The sequence below is a fragment of the Entelurus aequoreus genome, linkage group LG22 (assembly GCF_033978785.1).
Source record: "Entelurus aequoreus isolate RoL-2023_Sb linkage group LG22, RoL_Eaeq_v1.1, whole genome shotgun sequence".
NCBI lineage: Eukaryota > Metazoa > Chordata > Actinopteri > Syngnathiformes > Syngnathidae > Entelurus > Entelurus aequoreus.
This window is the reverse complement of record NC_084752.1, coordinates 9,807,750-9,826,354: the sequence shown is the minus strand read 5'-3', so window position 1 is coordinate 9,826,354 and position 18,605 is coordinate 9,807,750. Positions and strand designations below refer to the sequence as shown.

Genomic DNA, 18,605 nt, shown 5'->3' with positions numbered 1-18,605 from the left:
ACAATGTTCTCCATTCATTCATTACTTTATTCATTATCAATCAATCAAAGTTGACTTATATAGCCCTAAGTCACGAGTGTCTCAAAGGGCTGCACAAGCCACAACGAGATCCTCGGCTCAGATCCCACATCAGGGCAAGAAAAAACTCAACCCAATGGGATACAATAAGAAACCTTGGAGGGGACCGCAGATGTGTCTAGCAGCTGCATTTTGTACCAACTGTAATCTTTTAATGCTAGACATAGGGAGGCCCGAAAATATGTTACAGTAATCGAGACGTAACGAAAGCATGAATAAAGATCTGTGTTGCTAGTGGCTAAATGGAACAAATTTTAGCGATATTACGTAGATGAAAGAAGGCCGTTTTAGTAACACACAATGATTGACTCAAGAGTTGGGTCGAAGATAATACCCAAATTCTTTACCGAGTCGCCTTGTGTAATAGTTTAATTGTCGAATGTTAAGGTGGTATTATTAAATAGATGTCGGTGTCTAGCAAGACTGATAATCAGCATTTCCGTTTTCTTGGCGTTGAGTTGCAAAAAGTTAGCGGACATCCATTGTTTAATTTCATTAATACACGCCTCCAGCTGACTACAATCCGGCGTGTTGGTCAGCTTTAGGGGCATGTAGAGTTGAGTGTCATCCGCATAACAGTGAGAGCTAACACCGTATCTGCGTATGATGTCACCTAGCGGCAGCATGTAAATACTAAAGAGTGCAGGGCCAAGAACCGAACCCTGGGGAACTCCACACGTTACCTTGACATAGTCCGAGGTCACATTGTTATTTGAGACGCACTGCATCCTGTCAGTAAGATAAGAGTTAAACCAAGACAAGGCTAAGTTTGACATACCAATACGTGTTTTGAAACGCTCTAATAAAATATTATGATCGACGGTATCGAAAGCAGCGCTAAGATCAAGAAGCAGCAACATAGATGACGCATCAGAATCCATCGTTAGCAATAGATCATTAGTCATTTTTGCGAGGGCTGTCTCCGTAGAGTGATTTTCCCTGAAACCAAATTGAAAGGGTTAACAGAGATTGTTAGACACTTAAGTGTTCATTTAGCTGCTGTGCAACATTTTTTTTTAGAGGATTTTCGAAATAAATGGAAGGTGGGACACCGGCCGGTAGTTTACCATGAGGTAGGGATATAAAAGGCATCCGGTGCTATCAGACCGGGCGGAAGGCGGAAGTTGACGTCACAAAGCACCTGTCAGACCCAGTGTTTTTGCTACGGAGCCACTTCATGGAAGGATCCTCATTGTTGACCTTTTTTGTGGACTTACCATTGGCCTGTGGAGAACCGGGACAACAGAGACCCTTTCCAGGAGGACTTTGAGTTGGATGCACAGACGCGGTACCGTGAGTATGCAGCTGCGGCTTCCCAACATTTGATCGCTTGCCCGTACGTGCGTGCCGCTATGTGCATGTCACCTACGTAACTTTGGGCAAATATATGTGCTGTATGAACTTTGGGGAGGTGAACTGCACTTTGGGCTGTGGGATTGAGTGTGTTGTGCGGGTGTTTGAGTTGTATTGGTGGGTTATATGGACGGGAGGGGGGAGGTGTTTGTTATGCGGCATTAATTTGTGGCATATTAAATATAAGCCTGGTTGTGTTGTGGCTAATAGAGTATATATATGTCTTGTGTTTATTTACTGTTTTAGTCATTCCCAGCTGAATATCAGGAGCCCACCCGTGACTCCTTAATTTGCGTAGTGGCAGAGACACCCGGAGAACTGGGGTGCGTTTGTTACAAATGTACTACATTTAAATGTACACTACTTCAGTAAAGTGAATGTATTACACTTAAGTAATGTACATTTCAAATAGAGCATATTTTAGTATGTACGTAATACAAATTACCAGTGAAGTGGTCACGTTGTGTAAATGGTAAATAAAAACAGAACACAATGATTTGCAAATCCTTTTCAACTTATATTCAATTAAATAGACTGCAAAGACAAGATACTTAAAGTTCACACTGAGAAACTTTTTTTTTTTTGCGCAAATAATCATTAACTTAGAATTTAATGGCAGCAACACATTGCAAAAAAGTTGTCACAGGGGCATGTTCACCACTGTGTTACATGGCCTTTCCTTTTAACAACACTCAGTAAACGTTTGGGAACTGAGGAGACACATTTTTGAAGCTTTTCTGGTGGAATTCTTTCCCATTCTTGCTTGATGTACAGCTTAAGTTGTTCAACAGTCCGGGGGTCTCCGTTGTGGTATTTTAGGCTTCATAATGCGCCACACATTTTCAATGGGAGACAGGTCTGGACTACAGGCAGGCCAGTCTAGTACCCGCACTCTTTTACTATGAAGCCACGTTGATGTAACACATGCAGAATGTGGCTTTGCATTGTCTTGCTGAAATAAGCAGGGGCGTCCATGATGACGTTGCTTGGATGGCAACATATGTTGCTCCAAAACCTGTATGTACCTTTTCAGCATTAATGGTGCCTTCACAGATGTATAAGTTACCCATGTCTTGGGCACTTATACACCCCCATACCATCACAGATGCTGGCTTTTCAACTTTGTGCCTATAACAATCCGGATGGTTCTTTTCCTCTTTGTTCCGGAAGACACGACGTCCAGTTTCCAAAAACAATTTGAAATGTGGACTCGTCAGACCACAGAACACTTTTCCATTTTGCATCAGTCCATCTTAGATGAGCTCGGGTCCAGCAAAGCTGGCGGCATTTCTGGGTGTTGTTGATAAATGGCTTTGGCTTTGCATAGTAGAGTTTTAACCTGCACTTACAGATGTAGCGACGGACTGTAGTTAATGACAGTGGTTTTCTGAAGTGTTCCTGAGCCCATGTGGTGATATCCTTTACACACTGATGTCGCTTTTTGATGCAGTACAGCCTGAGGGATCCAAGGTCACGGGAATTCAATGTTACGTGCAGTGATTTCTTCAGATTCTCTGAACCTTTTGATGATATTACAGACCTTATATGGTGAAATCCCTAAATTCCTTGCAATAGCTCGTTGAGAAATGTTGTTCTTGAACTGTTGGACAATTTGCTCACGCATTGTTGACAAAGTAGTGACCCTCGCCCCATCCTTGTTTGTGAATGAATGAGCTTTTTATGGAAGCTGCTTTTATACCCAATCATGGCACCCACCTGTTCCCAATGAGCCTGTTCACCTGTGGGATGTTCCAAATAAGTGTTTGATGAGAATTCCTCAACTTCCTCAGTCTTTTTTGCCACTTGTGCCAGCTTTTTTGACACATGTCGCAGGCATCAAATTCCAAATGAGCTAATATTTGCAAAAAATAAAGTTTTCCAGTTCGAACGTTAAGTATGTTGTCTTTGCAGTCTATTCAACTGAATATAAGTTGAAGAGGATTTGCAGATCATTGTATTCTGTTTTTATTTACCATTTACACAACGTGCCAACTTCACTGCTTTTGGGGTTTGTTTATACTAAAATGTACTACTTTTAAATGTACTTCTTTGAAGAAAATGTCTTTTTGGTCAAGTAATAAAAAGTGTCCAATATAAAATTAATTTCATAATGATTTATTGACATACATATTGTAGAAAAACTGGAAAAATAAACAAGTAAAATGTCATGTTGCTAGTCCTAATACGCAAGTATGACACATGATTCAATAATAAAAATGTTAATGAAATACGGTTCTTTTAAGAGCAATATGAATGCTCCTAATACAGTGTGTCAGTCATAACATTTACAGTTGGTTGTAGAGAGGCCTGCATTGTGGCTCCAGCTTGTCTTCCAGGACGTAGTCGGGCCCACACACCCACGGATCTCCGGTCTCCCACTGCCACTTCTGCAGACTTTGCTTCAAGACCTCCACAACTTTGATGTATGTACCGTCTGATGCCAAATTCTTCCTTTCCAAAGGGTCTTTCCTGCATCACACATGTATTTGAATTAAGACATACTGTATATCGATATCTTTACATGCAGGTGCTGCTCAATAAGTTACAATATCACTCAAAAGTTGATTTATTTCAGTAATTTTCATTCCAAAAGTGAAACGTGTATGTTGTGTACATTACACACAGACTGACATATTTCCAATGTTTATTTATTTTAATGTTGATGATTCTACCTGAAAACTAATGAAAACCCCCAAAATTCAGTATTTCAGACAACTACAATATGTCAGAGCTGGGCAAATAGTTTGACCCAGAGGCCATATTGAGAGAAAAAATGTGTCTGGGGGGGCAATATGTATATGTGTATAAATGATGTATACACATTTAGCTGTAAAAATCTGCTTTACAGTATGTGTTTTTCATGAACACTAATACCAAAAGTCACAACCTCTGATGGAATTCTAAAAAAAAGTTATGACGGACCACCTCAAAAAAACGGAACAGAATTTTACAGTTTTTTACTGAATGGGACACCCAAAATGTACATGAAAATAAAGAAAGTGGGATTTAAAGGCCTACTGAAATGATTTTTTAAAATTTAAACGGGGATAGCAGATCCATTCTATGTGTCATACTTGATCGTTTCGCGATATTGCCATAATTTTGCTGAAAGGATTTAGTAGAGAACATCGATGATAAAGTTCGCAACTTTTGCTCGCTGATTAAAAAAGCCTTGCCTGTACCGGAAGTAGCGTGACGTCACAGGTTGAAGGACTCCTCACATTTCCCCATTGTTTACACCAGCAGCGAGAGCGATTCGGACCGAGAAAGCGACGATTAACCCATTAATTTGAGCCAGGATGAAAGATTCGTGGATGAGGAAAATGAGAGTGAAGGATTAGAGTGCAGTGCAGGACGTATCTTAGGTACAAGCTGGCTCATTGGATTCCACACTTTCTCCTTTTTCTATTGTGGATCACGGATTTGTATTTTAAACCACCTCGGATACTATATCCTCTTGAAAATGAGAGTCGAGAACGCGAAATGGACATTCACAGTGACTTTTATACATCGGTGAAGCATTTTAGCTACGGAGCTAACATGATAGCATCGTGCTTACATGCAGATAGAAACAAAAGAAATAAACCCCTGACTGGAAGGATAGATAGAAAATCAACAATACTATTAAACCATGGACATGTAAATACACGGTTAATGCTTTCCAGCTTGGCGAAGCTTAACAATGCTGTTGCTAACGACGCCATTGAAGCTAACTTAGCAACGGGACCTCACAGAGCTATGATAAACACATTAGCGCTCCACCTACGCCAGCCAGCCCTCATCTGCTCATCAACACCCGTGCTCACCTGCGTTCCAGCGATCGACGGAAGGACGAAGGACTTCACCCGATCATCCGTGCGGTCGGCGGCTAGCGCGTCTACTATCCAAGTCAAAGTCCTCCTGGTTGTGTTGCTACAGCCAACCGCTAATACACCGATCCCACCTACAACTTTCTTCTTTGCAGTCTTCATTGTTCATTAAACAAATTGCAAAAGATTCACCAACACAGATGTCCAGAATACTGTGGAATTATGAGATGAAAACAGAGCTTTTTTGTATTGGATACAATGGTGTCCGAATACTTCCGTTTAACTCCTGACGTCACGCGCATACGTCATCATACATAGACGTTTTCAACCGGAAGTTTAGCGGCAAATTTAAAATTGCACTTTATAAATTAACTGGCGTGTGTTAAGATTTCATCATTGATATATAAACTATCAGACTGCGTGGTCGGTAGTAGTGGCTTTCAGTAGGCCTTTACAATATTAACTATGAACAATAAAACACTGAATATTAACAACACATGAACCTCGCTCCTCTTTTACTTCTCAGACGAGCTCCTCGATAGTTGTGTATCTTTTACAATCAAACAAAACACGAGAAAATGTAACAAAGAAACAACGGTAATGAACACCAACAATATGATATATTATCACTTTTATGCAGAAATTTGTTGTAAAAATGTGCTTCCGCATCTGTTCCTGATACCCGCGTTTCAGGCTGGCTGCTCTGAAAACAAACCCCGCCCACTCTGCTTTGTTCCTGGTCTGAGCTGCTGTGACGTAGATTACCGTACACTGCAAAAAGTCAGTGTTCAAAAAGAAAAAAGAAAAATACAAAAATTAGGGGTATTTTTATTTGAACTAAGCAAAATTATCTGCCAATAGAACAAGAAACTCGTATTTATTTTTTTACTGGTGGGGCCACACTATTTGTATCAATGCCCCGCCCACTGTTGGCGCTTACATAATGCATTTATTTTGGAATTTTGCCTATCATTAACAATCATTATGAAAGACAAGAACACGCATGTCTTTTTTTTTCATGATTCTTAAAGAAAGAAAAAAAACTTGCGAGTGGAAGTCACCATTGATGCCTTCAAAGCCCTCTAAAAAAAAAACATCAAAACCCTCCAACATTTTATATACACAGTGCAAGTGTGTACAGTACAGGCCAAAAGTTTGGACACACCTTCTCATTCAATGCGTTTTCTTTATTTTCATGACTATTTACATTGTAGATTGTCACTGAAGGCATCAAAACTATGAATGAACACATGTGGAGTTATGTACTTAACAAAAAAAGGTGAAAAAACTGAAAACATGTTTTATATTCTAGTTTCTTCAAAATAGCCACCCTATGCTCCGATTACTGTTATGCACACTCTTGGCATTCTCTCGATGAGCTTCAAGAGGTAGTCACCTGAATGGGTCTTTACTTCACAGGTGTCATAGTTTCGATGCCTTCAGTGACAATCTACAATGTAAATAGTCATGAAAATAAAGAAAATGCATTGAAATGAGATGGTGTCCAAACTTTCAGCCTGTACTGTATATAATGTAGTAGCAGACACATTCATAACAATATGTACAATATTTACCGGTTATTTCAAGCATTACCGGAACTTATTTCCTCGGCACATTTATTTCTGTACCATAGCATAGCACTTCCGACATCCGGCAACAAATGCGTGTTCCGGCTTATTGAAACAAACGCGAGTATGTTATAATTATGGCAGACTGGATAATAGAAGATGAAGACGACTATTTTTGTACAAATAATGATCTTTTTTTAACTTGAATATACAGAGGGCGAACTGCTGGTTGGAGGAGCCTGACTCAGTGCAAATTTGGCGCCTGGAACCAAGCGACATAAATGGCGTGCTTTCCCAAAATCAACCGGCAAAAAACATTCCCGGCCACCTGGACCAAACGGACAAACGTCCAACATGTAAGTCACTTTAATATCGATCATGATACACGCAGCACGTCATGCTTTTTATTACATACGCTGTCGAGCTAGCTGTGCACTAACACGAAATGTGGGATAATACTTAACAGATAGTGAAATATTGTTCATGTTTTTCAGTCAGGGCAGATTGGTGTCCTATCGCATTGTGTTGTGCATTATAAACCCAAAAGCAATTCAGCTGCTGACGCAGAAGATAGCTTACAACTTATGCCATAGCATGCCAACGCAAGGCTATGCGATGCTACTCCAGAAAAACAGTTCCTTAGTGTTCGCTCTTACAACAACAATGTCGCTACAGCTTAGTTATTATGCAGGTTACGGAACGTAAATGAAGTATTGTTGGCGGTCTGTGGATGCCTTTTTAGAGTGATTTAGAGGCAGAATGGATTGCTCCCATTAGCTGCATTGCTAGCCACGTAGAACAAGACTATTAGTACAAATTAGAATGCAAAGATTGTGAATATAAACTATAAGGATTTCTAACATCCCCTTCCCAAAATATCAATAAAATCGATATATCCCCGGGACTACACTATAAAAAAATTCTGTAAAAAAACGGTCATCTACTGGCAGCTATGGCTGCCAAACGAAAACCATAAAATTAAAGTAAAACATTGTAAACCAAATAATGATCAAAAACATTATATTTACAGAAATTTTCATGAAACGTTTTGCGGAAAAATCTCGTAATTTTACAGATTTTTACTAAATTATTAAGATCAACCACCTTTTAATAAAGTGACGATGCAAACAGTTCTGCAGAAAAATACCTTTATTCTACAGAGTTTTTCCAAATTATTACGATCAAACACCTTTTAATGAAGTGACAATGCTGGCAGTTCCACAGAAAAATACCAATATTTTACAGATTTTTTCTGAATTGTTAAGATCAACCACCTTTTTAATAAAGTGACGATGCAAACAGTTCTGCAGAAAAAATACCTTTATTCAGATTGTTAGTATGGACATAGACTTTTATACAACAAGCTACATATTGAATGAAAGATAATTACTGTAAGTTTACATGAATTTAAAAGTAATTTAAGAAAACAGAAAATGCTATGTATAATTAATTTGGTATTGTTCTGTAAAAAAAATAGAAATATACATAGTTTGTCATTACTGGCATATTACTTAAAATAACAGGCGGATTGTTTATTTACAGATAATGTCTTCAATTCTACAGTTTTATAAACTATTTAAAAAAAAATAGAAAAATTACAGTAGAAATTTAGAGTAAATTAACCATAAAAATAGGATTATTTTTTTTTACAGTATAGCGTACATTGAGGGCTGTGAACCTGAGGAAGGCCGCTGGACCAGATGTCATCCTGGGACGGGTGTTAAAGAACTGTGCAGATCACCTGGCTGGAATCATTACCAGGATTTTCAACCGGTCCCTACCTGTCTAAAATCCTCCACTATAGTCCCTCTGCCAATGAAACCCCTCATTTCCAGCTTGAATGACTACCGGCTCGTGGTCAGGAAATGTTTTAAGAAACTGGTGCGTAGTCACATTATATCTTTTTGGCCTCCTGGTTTTGACTCTCTTCAGTTTGCCTATAGGGGGAAGAGATCCACAGAGGACGCTGTGGCCACAGCTCTTTATGTTGCATTATCACATCTGGAGCAGCGCGGGGGTTACGTCCAGATGCTCTTTGTGGACTATGGCTCGGCATTTAACACCATCTTCCACTGCAAACTGGTGAACAAACTCCCAGGACTTGGGGTTTCTACACACCACCTGCATGTGGATACGCAGCTTTCTCCAAGATCGAAAACATGACGAGCCACATTTGTTCCCAAGGTGCAACACGATGGCTGCCCATTGCCTCTCATGATGGATAGGTCAAACACAGAGACTAAAATGTGACAATAAAGATCAGGGCCGGCCCGTGGCATAGGCCGTATAGGCAAATGCTAAGGGCGCCGTCCATCAGGGGGCGCCACGCCAGTGCCACAAATGTTGGAGAAAAAAAAAAAAAGTTGGTACTATTATTTCCAAATACAAAAAATAATCCCACGTTAATTAAAATGCAAAGTAAAGCCTATTTAATAGAAATATTATTTGTTACAAAATTATCTCCCCCCCCCCGTCCTCCCGCACGGTGCGCCCCCTCCCTTCCCGTATCATGACTCTTACCACATCAAAAAATCAACACAAGATGTCAAAACGGCCAAAACTGTCAGGTGCCCAGGGAAGAAAAAAGAGAAAAGAAGAGGAGAAACGAGAAAAAGACAGAGGTAGCAGGTAGGTAACGTTAGCCTACATGAAATTATTTGTCTCTTACAGAATGTGATAGTAACCTGGCTTTTTAGCATTAAGCTAATGTCACATGATTCGGCAATTGCTAATCAATAAATAGCTAGTTCTGTTTTAACGTCGGGTTAATGTGGAGGGGGCTAAATTGTTATGGAAAATAATAATGTAACGTTAGGTAATTACAGTACTCCCACCTTACATTCCTCAGGGACATTTGTATTAGATCTTTGAAGCAGGTGTTTTTTGTTTACATTGTTATTGCCTTCTGGTTAGCTAATGTGTGCCCTGCAGGTAATAGTCACTTTTCCACCCGTTTATATATTAGGTATAGTTGTAAGCTTAGTTGTTAAAGTGCACGTCATTAATGTTAATTAGGCAATATCACATGAGAGGGAATGCTGTTTTTTAATTTGAGCAATGCTGTGATTCGGTTAAAGATAATCATAACATAACATTCTCATATAATATGTTAATTTGCTTTCTTTAAGTAAAATAAAAGGTCAAAGACAAAGCTATTCGGTTTCTTTTGAGTATATACACTTCACTGCCGATGTGGGGGGGGGGGGCACCTAAAATCTTGCCTAGGGCGCCAGATTGGTTAGGGCCAGGCCTGGTAAAGATATTCTCTCTTCTCTGTAGCCTCTACACCCATGACCGTATCCTCTCTCACCACGGCAATACCACGCTCAGGTTTGTGGATGATTATCTCTGGAGGGGATGAGTCACACTATCAGGATGAGCTGTGTAGCAAGATGAACCTGCTCCTAAACACAACAAAATCAATCAACCAATCAAAGTCTACTTATATAGCCCTTAATCCCAGATGTCTTAAAGGGCTGCACAACGACAACAGATCCCACACCAGGGCTTGAAAAAACTCAACCCAATGGAAACAACGAAAAGCCTTGGAAGGGACCGCATTTGTGGGGATCGCTTCACTCTCACCTGGGCCGTCAAATGATTTAGGTGGTTTAGAGCCGGCCCTTGTTGTGCTTTTAATGAGAAGAGGATTCATTGCTGCAATATATGCAAACGACCTTGGTTTTATCTAAAGTATTGTCTGGGTTTATTCTGAAGTAACATTTGTCACAGAGTACACCATTTGGAGTGTCCTCACTCTTCTTTGCATTGACTTGATGCACTGACTGTATAACAACACACTGTTAGGTCTGCTCTTTGTACAAACCCCGTTTCCATATGAGTTGGGAAATTGTGTTAGATGTAACTATAAACGGAATACAATGATTTGCAAATCCTTTTCAACCCATATTCAAATGCATGCACTACGAAGACAAGATATTTGATGTTCAAACTCATAAACCTTTTTTTTTTTTGCAAATAATTAATTTAGAATTTCATGGCTGCAACACGTGCCAAAGTAGTTGGGAAAGGGCATGTTCACCACTGTGTTACATGGCCTTTCCTTTTAACAACACTCAGTAAACGTTTGGGAACTGAGGAGACACATTTTTGAAGCTTCTCAGGTGGAATTCTTTCCCATTCTTGCTTGATGTACAGCTTAAGTTGTTCAACAGTCCGGGGGTCTCCCTTGTGCTATTTTAGGCTTCATAATGCACCACACATTTTCAATGGGAGACAGGTCTGGACTACAGGCAGGCCAGTCTAGTACCCGCACTCTTTTACTATGAAGCCACGTTGATGTAACACGTGGCTTGGCATTGTCTTGCTGAAATAAGCAGGGGCGTCCATGGTAACGTTGCTTGGATGGCAACATATGTTGCTCGAAAACCTGTATGTACCTTTCAGCATTAATGGTGCCTTCACAGATGTGTAAGTTACCCATGCCTTGAGCACTAATACACCCCCATACCATCACAGATGCTGGCTTTTCAACTTTGCGCCTATTACAATCCGGATGGTTCTTTTCCTCTTTGGTCCGGAGGACACGACGTCCACAGTTTCCAAAAACAATTTGAAATGTGGACTCGTCAGACCACGGAACACTTTTCCACTTTGTATCAGTCCATCTTAGATGAGCTCAGGCCCAGCGAAGCCGACGGCGTTTCTGGGTGTTGTTGATAAACGGTTTTCGCCTTGCATAGGAGAGTTTTAACTTGCACTTACAGATGTAGCGACCAACTGTAGTTACTGACAGTGGGTTTCTGAAGTGTTCCTGAGCCCATGTAGTGATATCCTTTACACACTGATGTCGCTTGTTGATGCAGTACAGCCTGAGGGATCGAAGGTCACGGGCTTAGCTGCTTTCGTGCAGTGATTTCTCCAGATTCTCTGAACCCTTTGATGATATTACGGACCGTAGATGGTGAAATCCCTAAATTCCTTGCAATAGCTGGTTGAGAAAGGGTTTTCTTAAACTGTTCAACAATTTGCTCACGCATTTGTTGACAAAGTGGTGACCCTCGCCCCATCCTCGTTTGTGAATGACTGAGCATTTCATGGAATCTACTTTTATACCCAATCATGGCACCCACCTGTTCCCAATTTGCCTGTTCACTGTTGGATGTTCCAAATAAGTGTTTGATGAGCATTCCTTAACTTTATCAGTATTTATTGCCACCTTTCCCAACTTCTTTGTCACGTGTTGCTGGCATCAAATTCTAAAGTTAATGATTATTTGCAACAAAAAAAAACGTTTATCAGTTTGAACATCAAATATGTTGTCTTTGTAGCATATTCAACTGAATATGGGTTGAAAATTATTTGCAAATCACTGTATTCCGTTTATATTTACATCTAACACAATTTCCCAACTCATATGGAAACTGGGTTTGTATGTCAAGTCGGGACCTCAAAAAGCAGGAGACAGTTGTTATCAGGTATTAAATGTCCAAAATACAAACAAGAGTGCAGCTAGGTAAATGCACAGAAAAACACAGGGATGTTGTGCATGAAAAAAAAGTTGCTGATAAAGAGCTAATAACAAAAACAAGTAGTTATTTGAGTAAGAAATTTGACTGGCTTAAAAAGGTGATAATTAGCAGCAGATGAAAAACATAATTACTAATCAAGACAGCTCCACTTCTCTAAAGTGGGCTGGCTCAAGGTGGAGGACAGAGTTAAACAACTTGCACTGAGCCTAGTCTATAAAATCCACTACACCTCCCTGATACCGAAGTACATGTCAAACTACTTCCTTAACGTAACTGACCGCCATAACCACAACACCAGGGGGAGCTCCACTAACCACGTTAAACCCAGATTCAGAACTAACAAAGGTCTTAACTCATTCTCTTTCTATGCTACATCAATGTGGAATGCGCTCCCAACAGGTATAAAAGAAAGGGCATCTCTATCCTCCTTCAAAACCGCAATAAAAGTTCACCTCCAGGCAGCTACAACCCTAAGCTAACACCCTCCCCGGATTGCTAATAATCAAATGTAAACAATCAAATGCAGATTTCTTATGCCTTCTGATCTCTCTCTCTCTCTCTCTCTCTCTCTCTCTCTCTCTCTCTCTCTCTCTCTCTCTCTCTCTCTGTCCACTACTTGATGTCCATATCCTACCCCCCCCCCCTCCACACCCCTGATTGTAAATAATGTAAATAATTCAATGTGATTATCTTGTGTGATGACTGTATTATGATGATAGTATATATGATAGTATACATCTGTATCATGAATCAATTTAAGTGGACCCCGACTTAAACAAGTTGAAAAACTTATTCGGGTGTTACCATTTAGTGGTCAATTGTACGGAATATGTACTTCACTGTGCAACCTACTAATAAAAGTCTCAATCAATCAATCAATCCAAGCCACAGTGGGAAGCCAGTGCAGGAACAACACAAACAGAACAGGGAGAGGAAACAAAATAAGAGCACAAGAAAGGAAGTCAGCCAAAAACACAGGAAAAAGACCTAAAAACTAAACAAAGAATGGCCTGGCCTAACAGATCGTGGGACAAACACCTTTCAGGAAACCCTCCACACGAAGGTAAAGGAGCATGTACAATAAAAATAAATTGATTGATTAATCTGCGTTCATACAGAAATAATGCAATCATTTTTGTCATTAATCCAATGTGTTAATGTGTAAACCTTGGACAGCTCTGATATATACACAAGAAAGCCTACGACTCAATCCCACACACGTGAATACATGAGGGCCTGAACTGTATAACGTCGACAGAAAGCTGAGAACCTTCATCAAGGGCTGTGAAAGACAACTCTGAAGGCTATCCTTAAGCCATTTGCACAGGTGAACATGTAATGTGGCATATTACAGGGAGACGTTCTGTTCCTGCTGATGTTCTGCATAGACCCCTCGGTCAGATCATAACCAAGATTGGTTGTGGGTATCGGTTCTGAAGTGGAACAACAATTAGCCACCTCCTCTACACGGATGACGTCAAGCTGTATGCCAAGAGCAAGCGTGACATCGACCCTGAGTCACCAAAACAAAAATAAACAGCAAAGACATCTAAATGTAATTCGGACTAGACTTAGACAAACTTTAATGATCCACAAGGGAAATTGTTCCACACAGTAGCTCAGTTACAAAGGACAGAACATATGAGGATGGAAAGGTTAATGCACTTCAAGGGCACAAAAAGAGGGTGAAAACAAAAAGGTATAAAGGAGACTAAAATTATACCATGGATAAGTGTCGGCGAATGATATCTAGATGAGGTAAGATGGTCAATCAAAAAGAGATTCAGCCTCAGATATATCACCCAATTCTCATGGGGAAGCAAGCTGAGGCCGAGCTCACTTTTCATACACTTCCAGAGACGCTGAGCTTTAGATGGGCTGAAAAAAGCCGAGCATTTAACCAGCGATTGTCTCGTTTGGCTGCAGTGGAATAATCCACTTTATGTTTTAACACTGTTTAATGCACTGTGACGCTACCATAATCAATGAGAAAAATGTCACGGAGGCTGTTGCAACCATAGCTGATTCTGAACAAAAGTTGAACGCATTCTAGCGCATATTTAGTCAAATGTAAACAAAAAAACATTTTTAATTTTCATTTTTGACATTTAAAGGGAAGCTAAGCTTCCGTTGCAGTCTTAGCGCAATCGCCACTTTTATTAAAGTCGTAGTGCCTGGTAACATATAGTTTCAGCATTCTCTGTAGTAATACTAAGTATTGAAGTACTACATGGTACCTGGTATTATATACAAAACCCATAACCAGTGAAGTTGGCACTTTGTGTAAATCGTAAATAAAAACAGAATACAATGATTTACAAATCATTTTCAACCTATATTCAATTGAATAGACTGCAAAGACAATATACTTAACGTTCGAACTGGTAAACTTTGTTATTTTTTGCAAATATTAGCTCATTTGGAATTTGATGCCTGCAACATGTTTCAAAAAAAGCTGGTACAAGTGGCATAAAAGACTGAGAACGTTGAGGAATGCTCACCAAACACTTATTTTGAACATCCCACAGGTGAACAGGCTAATTGGGAACCCATGATTGGGTATAAAAGCAGCTTCCATGAAATGCTCAGTCATTCACAGACAAGGATGGGGCGAGGGTCACCACTTTGTCAACAGATTTGTGAGCAAATTGTCCAACAGTTTAAGAACAACATTTCTCAACCAGCTATTGCAAGGATTTTAGGGATTTCACTATCTATGGTCCGTAATATCATCAAAAGGTTCAGAGAATCGGGAGAAGTTACTGCACGTAAGCAGCAAGGCCGTGACCTTCGATCCCTCAGGCAGTACTGCATCAAAAAGCGACATCCGGGTGTAAAAGATATCACCACATGGGCTCAGGAACACTTCAGAAAACCACTGTCAGTAACTACAGTTCATTGCTACCTCTTTAAGTGCAAGTTAAAACTCTACTATGCAAAGCGAAAGCCATTTATCAACAACACCCAGAAACGCCGCCAACTTCGCTGGGCCCGAGCTCATCTAGGATGGACTGATGCAAAATGGAAAAGTGTTCTGTGGTCTGACGAGTCCACTTTTCAGATTGTTTTGGAAACTGTACACGTTGTGTCCTCCGGAACAAAGAGGAAAATAACCATCAGGATTGTTTTAGGCGCAATGTTCAAAAGGCAGCATCTGTGATGGTATGGGGGTGTATTAGTGCCCAAGACATGGGTAGCTTACACATCTATGAAGGCACCACTAATGCTGAAAGGTACATACAGGTTTTGGAGCAACATATGTTGCCATCCAAGCAACGTATTTTTCATGGACGCCCCTGCTTATTTCAGCAAGACAATGCCAAGCCACATTCTGCATGTGTTACAACAGCGTGGCTTTGTAGTAAAAGAGTGGGGGTGCTAGACTGGCCTGCCTGTAGTCCAGACCTGTCTCCCATTGAAAATGTGTGGCGCATTATGAAGCCTAAAATACCACAACGGAGACTCCGGACTGTTGAACAACTTAAGCTGTACTTAAAACAAGAATGGGAAAGAATTCTACCTGAAAAGCTTCAAAAATGTGTCTCCTCAGTTCCCAAACGCTTATTGAGTGTTGTTAAAAGGAAAGGCCATGTAACACAGTGGTAAAAATGCCCCTGTGCCAACTTTTTTGCAATGTGTTGCTGCCATTAAATTCTAAGTTAATGATTATTTGCAAAAAAAAAATCTTGTCTTTACAGTCTGAATATAAGTTGAAAAGGATTTGCAAATCATTGTATTCCGTTTTTATTTTTGATTTACAAAACGTGCCCACTTCACTGGTTTTGAGTTTTGTAGCACTATGGTATATAGTTTCAAGTGTTCTCTGTAGTGATATTAAGCATTAAAGTAGTAGTACCTAATATCATATACAGTAGTTCCCAGCGTTCTCTGTAGTAATACAAGGATTGAAGTAGCAGTACCTGGTATCGTATAGTTCCCAGCGTTCCCTGTAGTAATACTCGTTCAGAGTTTTGAACCAGTTTGTTGGTTGACTCAGTCTGGTGCGGTTTAGCAGGTCCTGAAAGGTGGGAGACACATAAAGGTCCTGGTCGATAGGAAATGGCATGCGATAGTGCAGGTTATGGAGGAGGTGATAGGCCCCTTGCTGGACAGAGCGAGTTGGGTAGTACATGGTGACCTGCATGTAAACACAGATATTAGTAAACATCAAATACAAGATAGACAATCCGGTTCATAGACAAACTATGTCACAGATAAATTAGTGAGATCATAGAAAGAAAAGCTGTAGGGTAGACTATAGATAGACAAACTACATCCTAGGTAATGTAGATTAGATGGACAAGATAGAATAGATGATAGTTAAACTAGAATAGAATAGCTCAGTCATTCTCAAACTGTGGTATGTGCACCACTAGTGGTACGTAGGGATGATGTTTGATAAGAAATTATCGAGTTCGAGCCCATTATCGAATCCTCTTATCGAACCGATTCCTTATCGATTCTCTCATCGAATCCAAAAAACACACAATATTTGGTTTAACAAAAGCTCACTATTATTTTTATAAGAAAAAAATAAAATAAAAAAATAAATATTGACTGTTGTTACCCCCCTAAAAAAATAAAATAAAATAAACAAATATTGACTGTTGTTACCCAAAGTATATTCAGTGGGATTTTTCAGAAAAACAAATATATACAGTAACACAAAAATAACCTGTCTCTGTGATCACTACAGGTGTATAAATAATAATATAGTGTTAAATAAAATCAGTCCCTTGGGCACGAAACTGAAAATAATACAGCTCTCCAAAAAGTGCACTTCTGCTGCTATTGGAACATCCTTCTGGGGTCCATCAGTGTGGCCTCCTCCAGGAATGACTCCACGACACCTTTCTCTAACCTTCAGGTTATGTACAGCCTGAACATGTTTCATCATGCTTGTTGTACTCCCCCCCCCCCCCCCCCCTTACATGAGAGCAAAGCCTGGCAATAATTGCAGATAGCCGTTTCGTCGTCGTATTTTTTTGTAAAATGAAGCCATGCCTTGAGGTGTTTTTTCCGGTCCATTGTTGTTGCTGCTTCTGTATCTGCCGCCTAATGACTGAGCTACGTCATTTCCTGGGACGTGCCACAGGGCATTTCCTGTGGGACGGGATTTGTTCCCAGGGATTCGAATAAAGAACCAACTCTTTTTCATTACTATAGTGGCCTCGATAACAGGAACCGGTTCTCAAAAAGGGATTCGAGTCCATGGAATCGTTTCTTTTCTTATTGAACGGTTCTTTTCTTATCGAACAACCGGGAGAAATGGTTTCGAACATCATCCCTAGTGGTACGTGGGTTCCATCTCCATCCATCCATCCATCTTCTTCCGCTTATCCGAGGTCGGGTACCATCTCGTGATATGCCAAATAATCACTTGATTAAAGGGTAGTGTTTTATTTTCCTATATTCAAACACAGTGTTACTGTTCAAACTGTGTGTAATGTTACAGGGCAAAAACAATAAATATACTTGTTAAAGAAAACCTCCGCCTTGTTTTGAATGAAAACTTAGGCCTACTACGCCACTGTATTTTAGTGTTGGTCATTATGGTGGTACTTGCAGAGCCAAGTATTTTCTGAGGTGGTACTTGGTGAAAAAAGTTTAAGAACCACTAGAATATATTATATATCAACTAGAGCAGATTATATAGAAACTAGATAGATTGAGTACAATCAATGATAGACAAGCTAGAATATAACATAGATAAAGTAGATGTAGACATACTTCATGTAGAGATTGGCTGGCATAGAGTGTGTTCCAGCTGCTGGGTTCAGTGATCAGGGCTGGGAGCAAAGAACGTCCAGTGAGGTGAACTGGCACTGCCGTGCTGCCAGGTAGGGTGTATGATGGGTAGGGCAGAGAAAACCAGTCCAGAATGGTGGGGGTTATGTCTGAAATATTATCACAATTAGGGTTGCAAAATTCCGGGAATATTAAAAGTTGGAAACTTTCCATGGGAATTAACAGGAATATATGGGAATTAACGAAATTTAATGGGAATAAACATTGAATGCAACATGCTAGATCTTGCGGCATGATTATTAGCTAAAACAACCAGATTTAATGCAAATTCAGTTGAATTTCAACCCTGCACTGTGCATTCCTCCATCACATGTGCAGTGCATTCTTCCATCACATGCACAGATAATTCCCAGCATGCTACACACTACAGCAGGGCTATTGAGGCCACACTAGTATTTGAGTCCAAGGACTTCATCCAGTCAGGTAAGTTTTGATGATATTACCGTATTTTTCGGACTATAAGTCACAGTATTTTTCATAGTTTGGCCCGGGGTGCG

At 40.0% G+C, this 18,605-nt stretch overlaps 1 protein-coding gene across 1 annotated transcript in view; it reads right to left on the bottom strand.

Moving 5' to 3' along the window:
* Nucleotides 1-3,536: 3,536 nt before the first annotated feature.
* Nucleotides 3,537-18,605, bottom strand: part of sgsh (N-sulfoglucosamine sulfohydrolase (sulfamidase)) — a 29,337-nt gene continuing 14,268 nt past the window's right edge. The window contains exons 7-9 of the mRNA XM_062033680.1: nucleotides 18,031-18,197; nucleotides 16,221-16,438; nucleotides 3,537-3,900 (exon numbers count right to left, since the gene is read on the bottom strand). Coding sequence (XP_061889664.1) covers nucleotides 3,717-3,900; nucleotides 16,221-16,438; nucleotides 18,031-18,197 — 569 coding nt within the window. The 3' untranslated portion in view covers nucleotides 3,537-3,716. The remainder of the gene's footprint in view (nucleotides 3,901-16,220; nucleotides 16,439-18,030; nucleotides 18,198-18,605) is intronic.